The sequence below is a fragment of the Perognathus longimembris genome, chromosome 1 (genome assembly GCF_023159225.1).
Source record: "Perognathus longimembris pacificus isolate PPM17 chromosome 1, ASM2315922v1, whole genome shotgun sequence".
In the NCBI taxonomy this organism is placed as follows: Eukaryota; Metazoa; Chordata; class Mammalia; order Rodentia; family Heteromyidae; genus Perognathus; species Perognathus longimembris.
The window spans coordinates 151,520,676-151,544,879 of record NC_063161.1 but is presented as its reverse complement, the minus strand read 5'-3'; the positions used below and the strand labels follow the sequence as shown (position 1 = coordinate 151,544,879).

General features: G+C 44.3%; 1 protein-coding gene across 1 annotated transcript in view; it reads left to right on the top strand.

Annotated features, from left to right (window-relative positions):
- The window catches only part of Ttll11 (tubulin tyrosine ligase like 11), a 100,203-nt gene extending 82,930 nt beyond the window's left edge, over nt 1-17,273 (top strand). The window contains exons 4-6 of the mRNA XM_048341199.1: nt 940-1,515; nt 15,070-15,165; nt 16,123-17,273. Of these exons, the coding sequence (XP_048197156.1) occupies nt 940-1,515; nt 15,070-15,165; nt 16,123-16,242 (792 nt within the window). The 3' untranslated portion in view covers nt 16,243-17,273. The remainder of the gene's footprint in view (nt 1-939; nt 1,516-15,069; nt 15,166-16,122) is intronic.
- Nucleotides 17,274-24,204: the final 6,931 nt, after the last annotated feature.

Here is a 24,204-nt window from a genome sequence, read left to right as displayed (position 1 = left end):
TTGTATCTTCCTTTGTGGCTGAACAAGCTCCATTGTGTGTACATATCACATTTTCTTTATCCATCCGTTGGTGGGCATCTTGGCTGATTCCATAGTTTGACTACATGGGTGTGTAGATGTCTCTATTATATGCTGACTTACATTCCTTCAGGTATATGCCCAGAAGTGGTTTGGCAGGTTCATAGGGTTGTTCTATTTTTTGCTTTTTGAGGACCCTCCACACTGACTTCCATAGCAGCTCACTAATTTACAGTCCCACAACAATGTACAGGGTTTCTTTTCCTGCACATCCTCTCCACCATTTGGTTTTTGTTTCCTTGATGATGGCCATTCTGATTGGGGCGAGAGGGAATCTCAGTGTAGTTTTGCTTTGCATTTCCTTTATGGCTGAGGAAGTCAAGCACTTCATTAATACATTGGTCATTTGTACTTCTTTTGAGAAATATCTGTTCAGTTCATTTTCTCACTTATTAAGTGGAGTATTCTTTTGGGAACAGCCACACTCTTAACAGCTGCACAATCTCTGTTTCTCTTCTTGTATAAAGGGAGCAACTATTCTGTGTGAGTTAGATGAGATAACTTATGGTAAGTACCAAATATCTGATGCATCTTAGGCACCCACAAATGGCATTAGACCACTGTCTTTATAATCAGTTCCAAAGCTTGCTCAAAGATATAGCTAGTAAATGGCAAAACAGTGCCATTCTAGTGCACTCTCCATTCCCTCTGGAGCACAAGTTGGGGACCATTTTCTATTGCAGTTCGGTGTACAGTCTTGTCTCCATGGAAGATGCTCAGTGAGCACTCAGAATGGAGCAGTCAGGTTTTTTTTGTTTTTGTTTTTTTTGCTCATCCACCAAGTATTTGCCAAGGTGCTTCTGTGCTTGGGTATCTAGAGAGGAAATGGATATGATGCCAACCATTCTCCCCCCTCAACAGGTTCAAGTGGTGAAAGAAGGTGATCCCTCCTGGAAGCCCACTTTTATTGTGAAGCCTGATGGTGGTTGTCAGGGTGATGGAATCTACCTCATCAAAGACCCCAGTGACATCCGCCTGACCGGGACCCTCCAGAGCAGGCCAGCGGTGGTCCAGGAATACATCTGCAAACCTCTCCTTATTGACAAACTCAAGTTCGATATTCGTCTGTATGTCTTACTAAAGTCCTTAGAACCCTTAGAGATTTATATAGCCAAAGATGGACTCTCTAGATTTTGTACAGAGCCATATCAGGAACCCAACCCCCAAAACCTGCACCATGTCTTTATGCACTTAACCAACTACTCGCTGAACATCCACAGCAACAACTTCATCCACTCGGACAGTGCCAGCACGGGCAGTAAGAGGACTTTCTCTAGCATTCTTTATAGACTGTCTTCCAAGGGTGTGGACATCAAGAAGGTGTGGTCTGACATCATCTCCTTGGTGATTAAGACTGTCATCGCCCTGACTCCGGAGCTCAAAGTTTTCTACCACTTGGACATCCCCACAGGGAGGCCGGGACCCACCTGCTTCCAGGTAACCATTGCCCGCTCTCACCTTGAATTCTCGACTTTGATGGGGCCTAGGGAGGGCTCGGTGGCCTATGATGTGATGAAGAGTCAGGTGGCAAGGTAAGGAGTAGGACCAGGGATGGTGGTTGATGTGAATGCTGGTATGAAGATTGGCCTGACTTCCACCTTGCTGTGTGATTTGGAGGAACTTGCTTCTCATCATGAACTTGAAAGAGAACGTGATAGTACTAATTGTAAGAATTCAATGAAGTAACAAATGTGAGGTAAAGCATCACTAATACATTCCTTCCTTCATTCAAAAATTTTGCCAGCTGCTTAGTAGGGGCTCAGGCATTGGTCTAAGTCCTGATGAGAAAACAGGTTAGATCCCCGATGCCTGGTGTGCAGGCAAATCCTTTTAAAGGGGATTATTATCGGATGTTCCATGCACTAGAATTGAGTAAGAGATCTATATTCTTCAGGTTGGAGTGGAGCGGTCAGGGAGGATTTCCTGGAAGAAATAGTAGTCCCACTGAAACCCAAGGTAATAAATGAAACAGTTAAGACTAGATAGCAGCAGGGGCAACCATGTTCATGGTTTTGCTCTGGAGGCTACAGGAAAGCTTGGTGTGTTTGAGACACTGAAAAGAGGTTCAGTGTGGTGGGAGGATGAGATTTGAGGAAGAGATGTGGGGAGAGATGAGAAAGATGAAGCAGAGGTAGGGAGGGGCTTAGTCATGGAGAGCCTTGGGGTAGTGAGGGCGGACACCAGAGGAATTTAATTAGGGGACCAATTGCACTCTGATTTTCACATCACAAAGAACACAGTGCATGCAGAGTAGAGAATGGATTGAGGCAAGGCTGGTCTCAGACAGATCCCTAGTGAGACAATTGCTTCTGTGCAAGCCAGAGATGCTGGCTTTGAATAGGAAGGTCTTGGCAGAGATGTGGAGAATAGGTAGATTTGAGTATCATTTAAGGAGACTGAATGGCTAGATGAGGTGACTGCATGCAGCAAGGGAAGGGAGAAGAGGGAGGAACTGAGGCAGATGTGTAGGCAGCTTAGATATGTGGACAGAGGCCACAGGAAGAGAACCAGACTAGTGGGAGGGAGGCCAGGAACTGGACTTAAAGCACCTGTGTTTATAACAAAGTGGGAAATTGAAGTAGATATTTGCAGTGGAGTTCAGGAGATAGAGGCCTGGACTGGAGAGGGAAATGAGAACTCATCTGCATTCAGACAATAATAGAAGATATAAAAGGATGTGGGTGAGAAGAGGTCAGAGAACAGCCCTGTGGGCACCTCCACTTAATTAAAGGGCAGATTCGAGGTGGGAGAGCCAGCAAAGGAGGCCAAGAAGCGCTTGAGATGTAGAAGGGGGATCAAGAGGGGAGGGCCCCAAAATGCCAAGGAAGAGGTGTTCACTGAAGATGGGGCAGGGCCAGTAGGTGGCATCAAACGCTGCAGAGATGTCAGACAGGACCAGCACTGAAAGCATCCTTCATCTCCACCCACCAGGGGACTGCGGGCTGCAGGTGGGAGGGAGAACAAGGGCGGAACATCTTCCGGTCACCTAGCTATCCATGGCAGGGCACACCAATGCCAGCCACTCAGAAAATACTCCAAATTCAAACAGATATGAGAAGAAGCTTCTCTAGGATCCTTTGCGTCCAGTCTTTCAAATAGCAGTGGATCTATGGGATATATTTCTAAATCATGCAGTGCAAAGCCCCCCATTATCCCTCACCCACTTTGCAACCTGAGGTCTTCAGGTCCTGCATTTGTCCCGTTCCATTTCCTTGGTCATCCACAGGTAACCAGGATCCTTAATTTTAGGTTTAGCATTTCTTATCATTCATGAATATACTTCTAGGCAATAGATGGTCTCATTTGGCTTCTTTCTTTTTTTGTATTTGTTTTTTTGGTTTTAGCTTTCACAAGGCAACATCATACGGGGTGTGGTCTGCAACATTCTTCTTTACCCCATGCCATGTTTCAAGGGCCCGCCATTGTGCTGGGGCCTGTGGCACTGCTCTCCTTACACCGTTGTGTATTCCATTGTAAATATGCATGGTTTATTGATCAGTTCTTCTCTTAAAGAACATCTGGGTGTTTCCCATCTATGGCTGAAAGGTGACAGGCAGCACAGGATAAGTGAGAAGAGGGAAGGGGGCAATGGCTGCCCTGGACAAGGCACTCCTTCAATGATGGGGGAGGAATCTGGTCCCCAAGTACAGCCTCAAGCTCAGAGAGGCTTCCGAGCAGCGGGTCCCCATCAGCAGGATCTCCAGACAGGCTGCAGAAGCCTGGGGAGGTGTCGGGGGGGGGGGGGGGTCCAAGCAGTGATCAGTACCAGGAGGAGATCATTGTCATCTGGACATCTGTCCTTGGGCATCTGGCCTGTGTGCCTTCAGTTCCCAGGCAGAATGTCAGCACCCCATCAGGACATTAGAAAAGCAAATGAGAAGGACTTGAATGTGGGAGCCTGACCTGTGCACCAGAGATTGAAGTCAGAGGAAGGAGCTGTGACGAGGCCATGTCCAGTGGTCACACAGGGGCTCGTGTGAACTTTCCTATGGGCCCCAGCAAGTGTGGACAAGCTGCAGAGCCCTGGCATGGTCCCAGTGGCAGGAAGGAGGGCTAAGAGGGTTGTTTTGGGTCTTGTCTTGTTGTGGACAGGCAGCAATGAGCAGCCATTGGGATGGAACCAGGGACCCAAGCTTTGAGAACTGGAGGGTGGACAGAGAGGGACCTGCTGTGTTGGACACAGAACCACAACCTTGTGAGCATTTTTCCACTGCTTCACTACACCTGGATGCTTCCAGGCCGGGGGTGAGAGAAGAACGTGGAGCTAGAAATAAAGCTTTTTCCAGCTGTGTGACCTTGAAAGGTCTCTTTACCACCCAGCACCTCTGTTTTTCTCTGTAAGTCACCCACTCGCTCTTCCTACCTACGTTTTTAGGAGTGTGAAGTGCACTGACAAGGTATAAAGTCTTAGATGTTTGGAATTTGTTTCATGGTGCAGTTTAGGCATGTAGTGATTGAAAAGAAATGTTATTCTGTTCTCTTGTTTGCACTTTTCATTACTGGCTAGAATACTTGTTAGCAGGGTTGCAGGTATCTGTACTGACTTGGAGAGCAAAGGTTTCATTTTGTCGTCACATGCTGTGTGATCTTGTGTAAGTCATTGAATTTATCTTTGTAGGCTCAGTTTCCCCACCACCTCCCTGATTGGTTGAAATCTGAATGAGATAAGGACGGTAGAAGGACTTTGCAGGTTGTAATGTTCTGCCCAGATACAACAAAGCTGAAGCTTTTTTTTTTTTTTTTTTTTTTTTTGCCACAAAGCTGCTCTCAGTTGTAGCCTAGGCCTGGCCCAGATGACAGCATTCCAGAATATAAACTCAAGCCAACAGAATTACATTTGGGTAGAACATGTGACTGTCATTTCTTGCCAGTCATAGCCACAATAACGACTTGGGAAATCATGATGGTACCGGCAGTGGCTGGAACTGCTCAGTTGTGGGCAGTTCTCCTGTCATCTACTGCCCAGGAACATGGCTGCCCTGGTATTCCAACCAGTCCCCTATCATTGTCCGAGAAGCCTCAGCAACATGGCCTCCAATCTGTGTTCTTGAGGCGGTGGTTTGACCTTAGCTTAAATAGCAAAGTCTATTTGTGCATAGATGATTCATGTGGCCAAAATATTACATGCAAAGGAAAGATTTCCAGATCAGTTGTCAAGAATGTTCTTCCCACTCCATGGCTTGGACTGTATTTTCTTCATGTCCCCTGTAGCTAATTCTGTCCTTGGCCCATAACCCTTTTCCTTAGATGTCAGTAAGCAACACTTTTCCTAAGTCCCAAGTTGATTCTCCTCTTTGTTCTCTGTTCTCTGTGACCTGCTCCTCACCCTATAGTCCTGGTACCGCAGAAGGAGACCCAGAAGCAGCATAATGGTTAACGCCTTGAGTTTGTTCTAGATACCCAGGGTTCCAGCAAGTCCCAGTTTCCCATTGTAGCAACTCTAGCTAGTGAGCTTGGCAAGTTGATCTTGACGTGCCTCGGTTGCCTTATCTGCAAGTAGAAGCTACCTCCCCAAGCTGTGGTATGCTCAAATAAGAGAGCAATGTGGAGCTAGGCACTGGTGCTGCACACCTGTAATCCTAGCTAGTCAGGAAGCTGAGATGGGAGGATCATGATTTGAAGGCAGGAAAGCCCATGAAACTCATCTCCAATTAGTCAGCAAAAAGCTGGGAAGTGGAAATGTGGCTCAAGTGGGGAGCACCAACCTGGAGTGAAAAAGCCAAGTGAGAATGTGAGGCTCTGAATTCAAGCTTCAGCATTGGGGAGGGAGGAGGGGAGTGTGGGAGGGAGGGGGTGGAGAGAGAGAGAGAGACGGAGGGAGGAGAAGGAAGAAGGAATAGGGGATAAGGCAGAGAGCAAGCTATATACAATACCTACCTAACACACAGCAATCACTTACCAAATGACAGTTCTAATGATTATTACACAGCTATACAACACACTTCTCAAGGTTGTCCATGAGGAAGTGCCTGGAAGCTATAGGAAATCAGGACTCAGTCAGAGTTGAAACTTAATTGGAATACTCATGTTCCCAGGAGAGAACCTGGAAACCAACTCCTTAGAATGGCATTTGCCACGTTCCAGTCCAGCTGTCCTGCTTCCTATTGGTCCCATCAAACAGATCTGACTCCTATCTCTTGGACACCATCTGTGCCATCTCTTCTTGTTTGTCTTGACCAGCCTGGCATGTTCTCTTGTCTTCTCACTGTTTCTCACTGCTATCCAATGCCTTCCAAGGGGCTGCTCAAGTCCCATCTCAGTAACACCTTCCCTTGAGTACCTCTGATACGAAACATCTCTAATGCCTTTCCTGGCCTCCCATGGGACATGGCTGTGGACAGGGTGAGGTCCCTGTCCTAAAGAAGTGCTGACAATCAGAGGTCCTTGTTAGCAGTGCCACCTAGGGCACACACCTAATGGTGGGAACACAGGAACGGGAGAATTCACGGTCTAATGAGGCCCCCAGAGGAGAGCATGCTCCTGTGGAGCTAAAGGACTTGCCAAGCAGAAGCTGGGGGATGCCATATGCTGCACGATCCCAGCCTCCCTCCTGTCTAACCACTCCCAGGCCTCTTCCTTTGGACCTGTCAGCAACAGAAATGCCCAGGGATCAACTTTTGGAAGCGTAGCTTCTTATCTACCACTACCCCTTAAACGATCTCTCGTCCCATGGCTTTTAGAAACAGCTACAAGTCACGGATGCCTACATGCATATTTCTAAAATCTTGGTCTCTCACTGAGCCCCAGGCATGGATATCCTACTGATCACTTAAATCTTCTACTGGCAGAGATAATTATGGGGCTCAAACACACAACCTGTCTCAAGTCAAACTCACACCTTCCCGCCCAGACCTACTGGCCACTGTCTTTCCTATCTTAGTTACATGAGTGGCATTAAATTAGTCACTCAGACCAAACACTTGAGTCATTCTTATTTCTTCTGTCCCCTGCCTTCCTACATCCAATTCATCAGCAACCCTGAGAGTGTACTTTCAGATGAATTCCAAATGTCATCATTTCTAGCCAGCTCCACACTCCCATCCTCGTCTAGGTAGCCATCATCTCACACTGCACCCGCCAGGCCAGCCTGCTCACTGACCTCCCTCTTCCAGCCCCTCTGCCTTCAGTGAAGTTTTCCTCACTGTAGCCAAAGATCCTTTTAAAATACAAGTCGGATCAATCCCTTTCTGTTCAAACTTCCAATGTTTTATTCCCCTGCTCTTAAAACCCTAGCTTCTTATCATGGTCTGCAAGATGCTACCTGGTCCATCCTTTGTTAGTTTCTACCTTTTGCTTACTCTTTGCTGTCATTCAAAAAGGACCTTTGTTCTTCTTGTTCCCTCTTCCTCAAGTGCTCTTCCCAGCTATTCAAACAAACAAACAAAAAAAGATATTCTCTCACTTGGTCTTTATTCCTATGTTACCTGCTGAGATGTGTGGGGCTGGAAAGGATGGGGTAACAGATATCCTATTCTGGTAGAGTCTAGACTGCCAGAAACAGATGAGTAGGTATACAAAATAACTGTTAGGCTTCTGACAGTAGATGCTGGCTCAGTACTATGAGCCCTGAGAAAAGGGAGAGGAACCAAGGCAAGTCCTTGGGTGGCCTCTGCCGCTTGTCTGGAGGCAATGTCTGGACCACGAGGCAGGAGGGGGAAACACCAGAGGCTGGTGACATTGAGAAAGCAGGGAGATGGAGATTGGGGTTTTGGAAAGGCTCAAGGGGCTGATACTGTAGGGCAGGATTCTGGAAAGCAAGGAGCTAAGCAGGAAAAAGCCTCAGAAATCTGCATAGGATCCTTGGGAGTCTCTACTGAGTACTGAGCCATGTACACGTGGGAAGTTCATTCACAAAGCTGGGCAAAGAATGGCCACAAAATGATAAACCGAACAACTTCCAGAGCTCACACAGGGCAGAGAGGTATTCGAGCTATGAAGGGACAGAGTAGAGAGTCTGGAGAAGTTCTGTCTCAAAGTGATCAGTGGATCTTGTCTGATCGTTGCATTTGAGGTATGCTTGGATAAGCAGGATTTGACAGCATTGGACTAATGTGCCAGTAACTGATTGGCAGAACAAAACCCAGCCCTTTAAAAGGTAGACAAAGTGCAGATATTTAGAGTTGTAATATCACATATGTTCAATACCAACAAACAAGCTGGGCATCCGTGGTTCACATCGCGCTACTCAGGAAACAGAATGGGAGGATCATAGATCAAGGCCAGCACAGGCAGAAAAGTTCATGGAACGAGTTTCTAGCCATAGCGAGGCATGGTGGAGTATGCCTGACCATCCAACCTATGAGGGATGCTGACACGAGAGAATCTCAGTCACAGGCCCACCTGGGTAAAACCTACTCCACAGAGGGAAGCTGCCTGTGGTGGCAGGCATCTGTCATACCAGCAGCGATGAGAAGATAAATAAGATTGTGATCCAGGTGAGCCACCTGAGCAGGAAGTAGAAAAATAACCAGCAATAAACAGGACTGGAGGTATAGCTCAGCCAGAGAACACCTGCAAGCATAAAGCCCCAAGTTCAAGCCCCAGTACTACAAAAAAATCACTAAACATTTCTCAAAGCAGGGGAAGTCAACCTATACCATTAGGGGAAATTATTCAATTGATACAAAATATTAGATGGAATTAGTAGGATGGAAAGGATGTTTAATTATTTTAACTATTTACAATATTTCATGAAAAAGACTAGCTAATGAAGGGAGAAATGGGAGCTGTTATCAAGAACCAAGTGGAACTTTTAGAGAAGAAAATACAACCAGGTGTGTTGGTGTACTCCTGTAATCCCAGCACTCAGAAGCCTGAGGCAGGAGGATCCCAAGTTCAGTGCCAGCCCAGGACTACATAGTGAGTTCTAGGCCAGCCTGGGGCTATACAGTAAGATGTGTCTCAAACAAACAAAACAAAACAGCAACTGAAATAAAATATAACCTCTGAAATGAACACTTGGCTGGATAGGATTAACAGTGAACTGAGCACCGAAGCCATCGCTTATGAACTTGAAGACATGACAATAGAATTTTTGCAAAATTCAACAGAAGGACATGATGGGAGGGGAGAAGCAGAACTTTGCAGTCATCTGTACTTTTCATAAAGTTTGTCTCTAAAATGGATTAACACAGTCATGTCTGAGTTCTGGTATGAGTAGGCTGATATCTTTGGTCTCCTCATATCCAGGCCCTAGAGAAAAGATATTAGGAGTGACCATTAAAAGAATTTTCATGAAAACACCACCAGTCTGTCTGGATCTAATAAAAAATCCCCATGGAAGCTATGAGCAGCAGCCCACATGGGAGGAGCAGGAGGACTGAGAATCTGGGATGCATGTGGAGAGAGACCTTGTCTCCAAAAATAGTGTAGGAGGGGCCAGGAAATGGTGGTGTTTGCCTGTGATCTGAGCTATTCTAGAGGCATAGGTTAAAAGGATTAAAGTCTGAGACTGGCCCTGGGCAAAAATGTGAGACCCTATCAGAAAAATAACTCAAGTGGGTGTAAGGGGACAATGACAGTGTAGCTCAAGTTGTTAAGTGCCTGACTGGAGCGTGTAAGGTCCTGAGTTCAAACTCCAACACTGCTGAAAAAAGCCCCTCTCATCCTGTCCAGAACAACCACCAGTGATTGAGAGAGACCTTTAAGGCCTGGAGACCATGGGGTAGAAAGGAGATTGGGAAGGAGAAGAGGAGTGAGGGAATAAGTCTCTCTGCCTTCCCAGAAGCTTAAGAAATCACACACACACACACACACACACACACACACACACACACACACACACACACCTTACAACCAACTTCTTGTGGAAAGTCGATGATGATAAAATCTTTAAAGCAGCCAGAGGAAAGACCCATTAAGTTTGTAGGAACAAAGAGTAAGCATAATGTTCTCATTAGAAACTTGGCAAGCCACAGGACAATGGGAAGACAAGGGTCACCAGAAAAGACTTTCTCGGTCCTCCTGGGCTAGATCAAACCTCCCCTTCCTGAAACGTAGTACATTCTGTTTTTCTACCACAACTGAACCATTAACTGACTCGTGGACTCTCCCCCTTTACAATGTAAACCCCAAGAGAGCAGGAACTTTATTTTGTACACAACTAGAAGAGTGCCTGGTATTTAGCAGGTGCTCAAGAAATACAGATATAGAAGAGTAGAATAGCAGGGGGAACCGAGGAGGTAGAGCTGGAGAGTGGGAGAATTTGGAGGACATGCCATTGAACTTGAGCTTCATCCTGTGGGTGGAGATTTTTACGTGGAGGAATGTTAGTATTGTATTTGCATTGTAGATAAATTACTCTGGCATCCTCTTGTGCCAGAGGATTTTAAAAAAGGGTGAGTTTGAGATCAGGTCAAAGGTGAGAGATGGTGCAGACCCATTGTAGGGTTCCAGTAGCAAGAATGGGCCAGATCTAGAAAACTTTGAGGAGGTAGAGCAAATAGGATTTGGTGACCAGTTAAATGTAAAGAGTGAAGGGAGAAGTTTTAACATGTGTGACTGGTGGATAAGGAATGCAGGAAGCAAAGTAGGTTACAGAGAATGGAGATGATGTGTTAGTTGTTTGTTGCTATCTAACAAATAAGTAGCTTAAAATCAGCACTCAGTTTCACACTTCCTGTGGATCAAGAATCTTGGCAGAGTGCATTTGCCTCTGGCTCCAAGTCCCTTGCAAGGCTGCCATCCACAGAGTGTCCAGGGGTGCAGTTACACCAAAGCCTTACCAGTGACGGTTCTCCTCTGAGTTCACTCACAGTGCAGGCCTCCGGTCCCCTCTGGCAGGGGGCTGGAGAGGGCAGTTCCTTGCCATCTGGGCCTCTCCATAGGGTAGCTCACAACATGACAGGCAGCTCGCTCCCTCAGAGTATAAAACACCCTGGATGGAAGCCACAGGCTTTCTTAGTAACTTAATATTAGAAGAGACCACCCATCTTTTCTGTCCTATTGTCTATTAGAAACTAGTTACTAGGGCTGGGGATATGGCCTATTGGCAAGAGTGCCTGCCTCATATATATGAGGCCTTGGGTTCGATTCCCCAGCACCACATATACAGAAAACGGCCAGAAGTGGCGCTGTGGCTCAAGTGGCAGAGTGCTAACCTTGAGCAAAAAGAAGCCAGGGACAGTGCTCAGGCCCTGAGTCCAAGCCCCAGGACTGGCCAAAAAAAAAAAAAGAAACTAGTTACTAGATAAAGCCACAATCAAGTGGGTGGTTGGTGGGGGGTGGAGGGGATACAAAGGCTTGAATAAACCAGGAGATGGGCCTCAGTGGGACCATGTTAGAGACTGCTGGCCACAGAGTGGCTTAAATTTGAAGAGCTGAGACCTCTCAGCTGGGAACATCTGAATGCATCTGGATACAGATGGCTACATACCTGTGGACTCAGAATGTAGCTTGGAGCCTTTGCATGAAGCTTCTAGAGGTCAGCAGTGAAGGACAGATTTCTTTTGATGTGTATGTGTGTGTTGGTACTGGGGCTTGAACTTCAGTCCTCATATTCTTGCTCAACTTCTTCCATTCACTGATGCTCTACCATTTGAGCCACACTTCTACTTGTGGCTTTTTTTTTCTAGCTAAATGGAGATTGAGAATTTGTCTGCCTGGTCTGTCTTCAAACCATGACCCTCAGACCTCAACCTCCTGAGTAGCTAGGATTATAGGTTAAACCTGTTCAAATAGCTATTTTTCATTCCCCCAGGACATAATGCAGGTAGGGAATGAATTACTCAGAGAGGCAGAGTACCATAGAATTGAAAAGGTTGTTTTCGTCACTTGACAATTCTGCTCTTCTACTGACTGTTGGAGAAACTTGGGAAGAGAGGCCTTCTCCTAAACTACAGGTTTCAGGTCTGACTAAGGTGGGGGATTAGATTAGAATGGTGAGTTTGGGGAGGAAAAAAGGGGTGGGGGAGGAAGTAAAGTTGTGTTCAGTATATAAAGGTAGGTAAAAGTTGATCCAGCTGGCTTCCTCCTTGCTTTCCCAGAAAAGAACCTCATTTTAAAAAACAAGGCACAAAGTTTTGTTTGTTTTTTTTCTGATTTGGACATCCTGGGATTTTATGACAAGATAATTCTAGTTTTGCCTTTTTTGTCTGTTTATTTTGGTTTTGGTTGGTTATAGGATTTGAACTCAGAGAACAGGTACTGTCCCTGAGCTTTTCTGCTTAAGGTTTAGTGCTGTACCACTTTGAGCTGCAGCTCTACTTCTGGTTTTCTGGTGGTTAATTGGAGATAAGAGTCTCATAGAATTTCTTGCCTGGGCTGGCTTCAAATTGCAACTCTCGGATCCCAGCCTCCTGAGTAGCTAGGACTAAAGGTGTGAGCTACCAGAGCCCAGCTCTAATTTTGCTTATTGAGATCTATTGGCACTGGAATTCTTTCTGAGCTTTTGAAAGGAAAATAATTCATATTTCTTTGACCTTGCAAGCAAACATAATAATGCTGGCCTTTCTGAAATATACACCTACTATGTGTCAAGTACTATGTTAAATAAATATTCTCCATTGCAAGGCCTCTGTTGGATCTTGTCAGTCCTGCTGGAGTATGCTCTCCAAGACAGCAGGGGCTTTGTCTAATGGACTGCGACCTTGCCAGCAGCTAGAATGGACCCCTGGGCCTTAGGAAGAAGTGAGTGCATGTTTTTATTAATGAGTTAAGGCTTAGCAAGTACTATTCCCATTCCCATTTTACAAATGCAGAAATTGGGGCTTAGAACATCCAACTAACTTGCTTGGCCCACAGGTTAAAGGCCAAACCGGAATATGAATAGTTCTTGTGACTAATGCCACTTCCTTTTGGTGGAAATGTCAGGAAAACAGAAAGGGAACAAATATACTTTGGTTACAATGACTGGAATCCTAAGATATTACTTTTTGTGCCTATTATCAGTTCCCTTGCAAGGTAGCAATCTTGTGCTCATTTTTCAGATGAGATAACTGAGGTTCAGAAAGGCTAGGAACCCTACCTAAAATCATCCAGCCTAGTGTGAGACACTGAGCTGAAATTATAGCCCAGGTCTTTCTGACTCTAAAGCATTCCTGTGCAAGATCCAACCCATTTTTTAAAAATTTGCCAAACTCTAGATTCTGGAAGGTAGGACCTTAGTGGGTATGAGCCAATATGGCGGACAAGGCTTTACGACTTCCTTTTCCATTTCCCAGTATTCCTATAGTTTTGACTTTCAAATCCACGGGACATGGAACTGAGAAGTGCCCTTCAGGCTGGGAAAGTCCAAGTCTAAACTCCTAAGATGTAGCACAAAGTAAGAGCAGATGACTGAGAATGATAAATGTTGGCACTGCAGCCTGCCATTCTCTGTAGTCTCATCAACATCACATGTCACAAGGCCAGGTCTGAAGTTAGACTGATGATGTCACCAGAGTCTCTTAAAGGGCTCATCACTCAAATCCACTTGTCATATATTATTAAGTAGATCTATAATACATGTAACATTTCCCACTGAATTTCTGTTCCTTCCTTCCCATGACTAGGGAAAGAAAAATAGTGTGAAGATGACTTTTCCCATCTTTACTGCCCATCATTGAAACATAACTTCATCTCAAATTATTCCCCCAAATGGTCATTCGGGCTTTGATTTCATTAATATAGATGAACTTACAGTTTAATAATTATCATTTAACTAATGCATATTCTATATAGACAAGTAAATGGATTCCCCTCATCTTTTCTTCTGGAGTCCACAGAGGAAGGGGAGTCTACAACCTTATCTTGTCTTTTTTCCCCTCTTTTATCCTCCACATTATTTCTCAAGACTTTTGGGGTTGTATCAATTATGTTAGAAACTTTCCACATTATCACTTCTCTAGAGATAATGAAAGTCCTTCCAAAACTCTGAAGTCCTTGTGGTTTGAGTCTGAATCTCATTAGAAGCAGCCATCTCAAGGATGTAAATTCTCCAGGTGAAGAGCTGTTGAAGGCAGAGAGAGTAAGAGACCCATGGTGGCTAGTCATATGGCAGGACTAGTAAGGAATTAAGAGCAACCCAGAGTGGCTGAAAGGCAAAGCCTCGCCTGAGGCAGGCAGCATGCTGGATTCAGACAGAGGCAACCAATAAAATGGTACAAGTGCAAGCCTTGAACGCATGGCCAGTGTTGCAGGTGTGAGACCAGTGGAGTCATTCCACAGAGCCCTGTGCATGGACTTCATCTCGTTATCACTCAGTTACTACTTTTCCAACAAGGATCCTAGCTTTGTGTCTTGTATACTGGTAATAACTCAAGTGGTCAGACTTGCTTGGGTATGAAAACCAGCTCTGACACTGATTGTGGCAGTGCTGGGACAGCCTGTAGGACTATTTTAGGTTTCTATGAATTAGAAGTCATTGTCCTTCCTCCAGACACCCTAATGAGGATTAAATGAGATTATGAATCATTAGTGCATTATATAGTCCTTGTTGCCTAGTAGGCACCTATTAAATATTCCTTGTCCTTAACTAAGAGGGTATATCAGAAGAACCTGAAGGTTTGTTGTCTGATTTAACAGATGGAGATCAGGATATGCACTAGGTCTGAACGAACTCCTTATGTGATACTAATATATACTCCAGGTTAAGAAAAAACAGCCTGTGGTTTTCAGAGATCTGGGCTTAAAAGAACTTAATAGAGAAGGGCAGAAGGAAAAACAGAGGGAAGAAATTGATGGACTACTACTAATCCTTAACATAATAAAAAGCCTGTTAAAGAGGAAAGAGGTCATCATTTTATAGCACTTGGGATGACACAGATAGTGCTGAAATGCACTATGGGAACACATCCCATTACCAAGGTTTCTATAAAATGTTCTGCTATTCATTTGGTCTGACAAGTACACCCAGAGGAACATAGGCCATGGAGGAGAAAAGCCAGGGTCAAGGCCAAGGTTGGGGACCGAGTTTGGATTTATTTTTCCCCTTAATGACCCTAATACTGTACTCAGTTCCCAAAAGATAGTATGCCAGGGGGACTAATACTGAATTATGTTTATTCTGCCAAGATTCTAGGCTTTGACATTCTTCTGATGAAAAATCTGAAGCCTATGCTACTTGAAGTAAATGCAAATCCCAGCATGAGAATTGAACATGAGCATGAAGTAAGTATTTGAAGCGCCTCATAGATTGTATTGCTAGAAACCTAAGTGTTCCTACTTGCAAGGCATCCATACTCTGATTCAACATTCTCAAATATTCACAGCCAAATTTTCTTTAAGTCAAATAATTTTAGTTAATCTGTTGAGCTCTGAACAGAGTCTATTAATATAAGACCTTTCTGACCTATGATAATTTCCCAGCATGCCATTCTTCCCATTTTTAAGGTCTGGAAACTTAGAAGCAGCTGAGCCTTTCCATCAGCTTTGACATGAACTAATTAGTTAGCCTCAGGAGATGAACTAATTGAAATTCTATGAATATGATTTAGCCATGTCGATGTACTTGCATCACTAAGACAAATAGTACATTTAACAGGGGTTATATTTTTCCTTACCCCATCCCAAAAAGAAAACTCAAAAAACTTAAGGAAATAAACCCTCAAATTAGTCATAGGTTTCAGAATGATTCTCTGCATTCTGTTACTTTTCTTAACCCATTTCTGTATTGATAATGGGAGTGGGGGGCTTGAATTCAAGCCATGGGTGCTGTCCCTTAGCTTTTTTGCTCAAGGCTGAGTTCTACCACTTGAGCCACAGCTCCACTTCCGGCTTTTGGGTCCTTAATTGGAGATAAGAATCTCACTTTCCTACCTGGGCTGGCTTTGAACCATGATCCACAGATCTCAGCCTCCTGTAGCTAATAATTCTTCAGGCCTGAGCCACTGGTACCTAGCTTATATTTCCAGTTTTGAAAATCCAAAAACATAGTGCTGCTCTTTCTCTTCGTGTATTTTGCAAATTCCTAAGAGGAAATGAACATTGTTCAGGTAGCACTTAAAAAAAATCCCCTTCTATTGATCAGCACAGACACAAAGTGATAGTGCAACCACTTGAACTAGTTGCAGGAGGCCCACTGATGGCTATGGCCTGACTATAACCCAGAATCCTTACCTATTGAAGCTTTCTCCAGGAGTGTTTGAAAATGTCCCCAGCCTGGTGGATGAAGAGGTGAAAGTGGCTGTCATCAGAGACACTCTGCGCCTCATGGACCCTCTGAAGAAGAAGAGAGAGACCCAGTAAGTATTTTTTTTTTACATCATTCATTGCTGTCAACTTTACTTACTTGAAGCAGGTGAGTTAAAATTTCTCAGAATCTGTGGACATGTAAGATTGACTCAAAATCAGGAGTGAATCTGACAATTGGGGTTCCATGATAAATTCTTGCTCTGACTGTTACCCAGATCTGGAAAGTGTCTTCTAAGCGTGCAATCTGCCTTGGTGATAGGCCCTCTGCTTGTCCTCTGCTGGTCACATTATGCTTCTCTTTTAAATCCTCAAGCACAGGAAGCATCAAGGAAAAATGCAAGCAGCCACAGATGGCTGGCCATAGAAAGAGTTGCCTCCTTTTTATTCTCTTCAGGATGTTTATGCTCTTGCAGCGGAAGCTTTTCATTTCAAAGTTTGCAGCAGCAGTGCAATGATCTCCTAGATCTCCCATCATATATATAACAGTTAACAATTCTTCTCCATCCCCATCCACTCAGTGGGGACTTTATAGGGATACTGGCATGTGTGTGTCCCTGCCTGTCCCTCCACTGAGCCACCCCAGAAATGGATGACATTTGACTTGGCTAGTTTGTTTGTTCTATTTTTACCAAGTTCTAGCCTCTTATAAAGTAAGGGTTTAGTAAATATCATCATGCTTATGTTTTAAGCAGAGACACCAAAGATAGGCATTTCAAATAGTACTTCTCATACCCCCTGACAAATCAGATTGACCCAAATGCACGCAAGACATTTAAGCACTCGCCAACTAGGGCTCAAGATTGGGTGGAATACTAACTTCCCCAAGTAAGTGATGTGTTCAGCTCATCTGCTGAGGCTTCTCACCAATTGGATTCAGGCCTAAATACTGGTCCACTCCCCCAGCAGGAGTGCTGCTTACCCTTGGCATAGTGCCATCCTAGTAGAACCATCTGGGGAGCTTTCAAAAATCCCAGGACTAGGCCCCTGCTTCTAGAGAGACTGATTGGAATTAGCCTGAGCTAGAAGTAGCCACCGACATTTTTAGACTTTTTAAGTGTTCTTACTGTGCAGCTGAGGCTGAGCACCATTGCTCATCTCCTCGGGTGGGTTGGGTGGCATCTGCTCAACTGAGTTCTCCTCTAGAGCGCCTTCATCAGCTGAGGTACAGGTAGCCTGATGTTGGCTGGGTCCTATCAAGATTGTCCACCTGGCGGCCAGGTGGTCCTGCAGCCAGCTTCCAGTGATAGGTGCTTTAAAGTGACAGTGTGCCAGGGATACAGAGCCTCTGAACCAAATGGGATGTAGGCAGCTGCTTTCGTTATCTCTCAGGAAAAGTTGTGCATACAAATGTAATTTGGTTAGATTAATCGCAGCAAATCTCATTCCTCAGGAAACTCTGTCTTGTAATAGTGACTGATCTCATCAGCAGAGATGAGGTCCCAAGGGTTGGTCTGAACTGTTCAGACACGGGTGGCTTTTGGTGACAACATGGCATGGGAGTCCAGTCTATGGCAGGATGGCCTTGACCCATGAGAAGTTGTTCATAATCCATTAAGAAGGCTCAGGCCTTCTTAGTCTCTGAATAGAATGAATAGATGGAAAGGTTCCACTGGATTTCACATTGAACAGCATTGAAACAAACGTAGCTTTCTTTTTTGTGTTCTAGTTGCTTTCCTTTCTCTACACCTGTACAATCTATAGGAGCTGCAGGTTTGAAATTTAATAGCAATGGGACAGAGAACCATTGATTGGGAAAGATGAAAAAAGCATTTTATAACTTATCAAGTCATAAGTAGCAGCATCTCATTTTTAATTTAAAAAGCATTGATTTTTTTATTGATATCTTGGAACAGTTAGAACTTCAAGAACCTGACTTCAATTCTAATATAGAAACCCTTTCATCTCACTCTTTTCCTATCTGCAATGTAAAGGTGTGTGTTAATAGCTAACTGCAGCTTACCAGTATCTGCCTTAATTTCACTTTTTAATTTTATTTTGTAAACTAACAATGAGTATCCATGAAAGCACATTGTAATCATTAAAGGGCATCTAGGTGTAAGAGATGATTGTCTTCCTTTTGAGAAGTTTACTGCACAGAGGAAAAAACCACCTCTTTGTTTAGAAATGTATCAAGATGACTTGGAATAGCACTTGGTTTACATCACCAGAAAATGCACAGTTCTTACTGCTGAATCCTGGCAGTCTAATTCTGAGACCGTCAGCCCAGCTGTATTAACTGTCTTTAGAAGTCCTTTATTTTCCTTCTCCTTCCTCTCTCTTCCTCTTCCTCTTCTTTCCTTCTCCCCTTCTCCTTGTCCCTGTCTTTTCTTCCCTCCCTCCCTTTTTCCTCCTTCCTTTCCTCTAAAAAGGGGTCTCACCTTTGTAAACCAGGTTGGCCTTGAATTTATGATCCCCCTTCCTCAACACTGAGTTCTGGGATTGCAGGCATGCCCCACCCCACCCAGCTCTAGAAGCAAGGTCTTATGTTTGTATGATCTGACCTAAACTTTGGGGGGAAATGGAATCTGTAGCTTTCTCCTTTCAGTTTGTTAGCATAAATCCTTTCCTGGGGACAGCTTGTCATTAAGACTACTAAAGTGGGGCGGGGGGTGGGGTGGGCTGGGGATATGGCCTAGTGGCAAAAGTGCTTGCCTCGTATACATGAAGCCCTGGGTTCAATTCCCCAGCACCACATATACAGAAAATGGCCAGAAGTGGCGCTGTGGCTCAAGTGGCAGAGTGTTAGCCTTGAGCAAAAAGAAGCCAGGGACAGTGCTCAGGCCCGAAGTCCAAGGCCCAGGACTGGCAAAAAAAAAAAAAAAAAAAAAAAAAAAAAAAAAAACCAAAAAAAACTACTAAAGTGGGGCTTCAGTTGCCCCACTCACACAGAAGAAGAAGACAGGTGCCCTGAGCCCCTCAGGTCTGTGGCTGCTCTGGAAAGGTGCAGAGGAAATGGAAGGAAGCCGGACTTGGCACCAGCCAGGGCTGGGTGAGGTTCTTCATCTCCAACCATCATGTTAAACGCTGGTCTGTAAACTGGAAATGCAGATGCCTCTGTGACTGAATTGTCATGGTATGTCATGAAATGACACATGAGAGAAAGCCTTGTGAGCCATTTTACTAGTATTATTATCCAGAATGTATGTATTTCTGTCAACTTTTCTCCTTTCTTAGGAATCATAACTCTTCAGGACCCCAAGTAATATCATGGAAGACAGAGGTAGGCTAGAGAGACCTGAGACGGTTTTATTGACATCACGATGTCTCTCTATGTCTGAGACTCAGTTATGTTCTCTTTACCCCTTATTCAAAGGCATCTGTTTAGAAAATGACTTCTATGCTCATATAAGTACTTCTATGACTTACACATACATATATATGTCCATGAGTCATATATATATGTATATATATGGCCCAGAAGCCTCTTTTCCCTCAGTAACATTTCGTATTCTTCTTGCCATGTTGTTTACTTCCTGTCACCATAACAACCAAGAGAGAGGAATCAGCTGCAAGAACAGTTGTGATCCTAATCAGAGATGCCTATCGACTAAATATTTCACTGAGAACTCCAGCTTCCATCTTACCTTGACTCCCAAGTGTCCCTCTGCAATTCTGTGCCATGCTTAGAACCAATAGATGAAACCTTTGGATTCTACATAGAATCTAGAATGACGATGAAAGATTCTAAGAGAGTGAAAACAGTCTCCTAGGATCTTTCAGTTTCATGACTGGGCTTGCTTGTATGACCAACCAGTGTGGTGTTTTGTTTTTACTATCTTGGAAGTCCCCTGGGCTGGGGACTTATGTCAAGTGATAGAGTGTGTGCTCTGAGTTCAAATTCCAGTGCCATTAAAAAAATTAAGCTGGGCATGTTGACATAACCTGAGCTAGTGGGGAAGCAGCAATCAGGAAGATTGAAGTCATCTGGGGCACAGAACTCACAAGACCCCATCTCATCCAGTGAAAATGGAGCACAGTGGCACTTACTTGCCATTCCACCTACGTGGGAAGCATAAGTAGGAGGATCATGATCCAGGCCCACCCAGGCAAAAACTGAGACCCTGTTTAAAAGAAATATGAAACCCAAATGGGCTGCAGGCATGGGTCCGAGTAGTAGAGTGCACATCTAGCAATCAGAAGATCCTGGGGGGAGCCCTCCAAAAGGAAGAGAGATCTCTGAATTTAGCCCCCTACTTGATCAGGCCGTATGTCTTATTGAGATCCCTCTAATGATAGTTATCTCCATAGTTATCTCAAGAAGATGGGTGAGAAGATGTGTTCCTGTCTACACTAAAGCATGCCGTCACATATAAAGATGCTTACTTTTCCAACAGGCCATCTTTCTACTGGAAACAGACTCTTGCCAAATCATCATCTTACTGTCGTGTTGAATAGCTCATCTTTGTGTGTATGGCTGACCTTTGGTTGAAATTCTAAGATAAGTCTCCTGATAACCAAAGGATTACTTTGTGGCCAGACTCTATATCAGTTCAGGAACACCTCAAGCACCTTGAAGATTTCATATAAATAAGTTTGGGTCACAGAGAGGTGGCTCTTTGCATATTCATTTACCTCTTATTTGCATTATGTGTGGATTACAAAAACAAGAACTCATTCATTTTGAGTATTTATTGAGCACTTACTGTGTTCCAAGGAAAGCCCACAGAAGCAAATTAGCTCACAGGCCATAAGGGGAGGCAAGACCCACACATAAGTATCCATAAGGTGACAAGAGCTAAGTACCATAAACCCAAAGACAAATTGTCAAGGGAGGAAAGTGTAGGAAGGGATTCTTTCCGGATGTGAAGCATTTTTTTTTTTAACTGAAGAAGAGGTGGCATTACAGGTGGGGTTTAAAGGATGAGTGGGACTTGAAAAAGGAAGGCAAAGGACATCTGTGGTGGAAGAAGCAAAAACCACAGGCTCTGTGCAGAACCTAGAAATGTTCATGTAGCTGAAGAGACAGGTTGTACGAAGTGAATTAGTAGAGAGGGAGATGAGCGTTTGATGGAAATCCGAAGGCCAGTGATGGCAGCCTTGAATGTCAAGCTAAAGAAATCCAGACTTATTTTCAACCTGCAATATGTGTTCAAAGATATCTGAGCCCAGAGATGACACATCATTTTGTGTATCTGTGCATTTTTTTCCTGGAGAAAAGGCCAGATGTTGTATTATATAAAACCAACCTGTGCTATTAAGATGGGAGGCTGTGCACAAGTGTCCAAGGTTGGGTTTGGATGGAGATGCATTGTCTGTCTGTGCTTCAAAGGTCTCCAACTCTGGTGGTTGTCAACAAACTAGAAAAATGTGCATGTGTCTCCAAGGAAGAAGAGACAGGAGATGACTAATGATAAGTGCATCATTTTATGTGCAAGACACAAAACAAAGCAAGTCTCTTCCATTTGAAAATGTGGAAACATTAAGTGAGAAGTAACCAATAAGATCCTTTTTTGCATGAAGTCTTTTGAGAGGGAACCATTTGTGAGACTTATGGGGAGGTAGAATGTCCTGAGCCACCATGGCAGTGTCATTTCAGAGCTCTGTTAGGCTGTTGCTGAGCCCCTCCGAGGCAGATAGGTGCACTTCCTTCTGCCTGTGTGGGGACCGGATGGGAAACTAGATGAGGTCACATGGCCTATCAGTCATTGTTATGGCGGAAATGGCAGTGCTGCCTTCCTCAAGGGCACTTCCAGAGTTATTCCAGGTAGGAATGAGGTAGCAAATGTGTTTGGAAATGTCCTTACTCACTGCTCCATCGAGCCCTAAACAAAGGTGTATTTTTCAAATCAGAAGTTGTTCACTTCTTGGAAGGACAGAAGATTCAGTACCAGTTCCACTCAAAATCAGTGAAGTCCCTGTATGTTCCTCGGGCCAGTTTTCAAGTCAGTAAAACCTAAAAAAGAAAAAGAGGTGGGATAAGTGGGGAATAATCGTTTCTTTGAGGTCTGTTTTCACAAGGAAGTGCTCGTTGGGTGCTGATTAAATACAGCAGGGGATGGATGGTTGCATTTCTTCCTTAGAACCACTGTATGAAATGGGGACTATGATTACTTCTGCCTGACCAATGAGGATGCTACTACCAAGGAAAGTGTGGCAAGTTTGACAGAGATGGACTGAGATTCAAAGCAGGTCTACTAGGTTCTGGCCCTGAAGAAGAAGAGGACGTGAAAGCTCTTGGTTCTTTAGAGGGCGAGTACCTGGCCCGGCACACAGTCCTTGGTTGGGCTTGTGTCACACAGACTTTGTATGACTTTCAACTTTGGGTTAGGCACCAAGCACAGGACACAAGTAAGTGCTTCTGAGCAAAGAAGCTCAGTGGCCAGCTAGGTAATGTTCCAAACCAGAAGAAATAAAACAGGCCAATGTGCAAAGAGCAGAGATGTAAATTAGGGTCCATATAGGACAATAGAGAACAGTATGAGACAGAAAAGGGGACAGGTTGAAGGGAACAGATTGAAGTTTCAGAAGAAGGCAGGGTCAGCCAAGGACTGGGTCAAACCTTTAAAATCAAGGCCATTAGACCTTGATAAGGATGTGAGAATGACAAGCCGAGCAGTGTTTAGGGCAGACTTCTCAAAGCCTGGGGCTTTGTTCAGAGGAAACGAATTGAAAATAGGAATGGGGAGGGAAAGAAGTTCAGATAAAGGATCAGGTGGAGGCTGCAAGGCAGACCAGGCCCCAGGCTTGTTTCCCAAAGGGCATGTCTAGGAGAAGAGACAAACCGTGCTTCTCTGGTGCTGGTGGCTCATGCCTGTAATCCTAGCTACTAAAAGAGCTGAGATCTGAGGATTGTGGTTCGAAGCCAGCCAGGGCAAGGAAGACTACGAGACTCTTATCTCTAATTACCCACCAAAAAGCCAGAAGTGGAGCTGCAGTAGAACACTAGCTTTGAGCAAAAACTCTCAGAGACAGTGCCCAGGGTTTGAATTCAAGCCCCAGGACTGGCACAAAATTTTTAAAAAAGAGTAGTAGTCTATTGTCAAAAACTACTGAAAAATATATAGCATCAAATTTCCATCAAGTTCAACCACTCAGACTTAGCCTTTGTTAACTTTTCAGTTAATACTGTATAATGTTCATCTGTATTCTTTTATAGTAGAGGTAATACTGTAATACTCTTTTGTATGCAGCATTTGCTTTCCTCCATTTTGCATGACAGTAATGTTCGCCTTGTGATTTGTAACTCTTGATGGGCATTTGCCATCAATGGCTGGATCAGAGTTTGCCTCGCTATCGTAGAATGCTTTCCTTTCTTTCTAGCTCCCTGTGCTTCAGGCTCTGTGAGTGAGAGAGAATGAGGGGGGTAGCAGGAACTGAGACGCACTCTTGGGGTTTATGCACGGGTAGGAGAGCAGAGTGGGGCAGAGCAGGGACCCCGGAATCGGATGCTCCGGGGTAAGCTCTGGTTCTGCCATTTATAGCTGGAAATGGGATAGAGTCACCTCCACCTCTGCACCATGATTTCTTCATCCATAAAAGGGAATTTTGAGTAGGATTTTTTTTCAATCTGCAAAGCTCAAAAAGCTCTTCATTATGGAGGGAGGGAAAATGCTGCTATATTCCCAAGAGAGTACTTGTCATGGGAAATGTCCAAACTGGATGTGTTGAAACAAATTGAACAATATAGGGAACCGGGAAGTTTTTTTGTGTTTTGTGTTTTTTAATGGCAGGGTGGGGGGAGGGGGTAGGTGTGAAGGAAGAGGTGGTAAATTAAGTAGGAAGAGAGCTACAGCAATGACAGGTTAATCTTTGGCTGTGGGGATGGATTTGATTTCCCTCTAATTATCTGCTAGATTAAAAGAAATGAAAGATCAAAATGAAAGTCAGTTCCAGTAATCATTTGAAGCCCTGGGTTATCACACCAAATGGTTGGCAATATTCACCAGCTGCTTTCTTTCCTTTGTTTTGTTGTTTTTTTTAAAAATACAATTTCTATTTCTTCCTTTGCTCTCAATAGCACAGGAGCCTCCTCCAACTCTTGTGGCAGAGACTGATGTGTGGGGAGCCCGGGGTGGG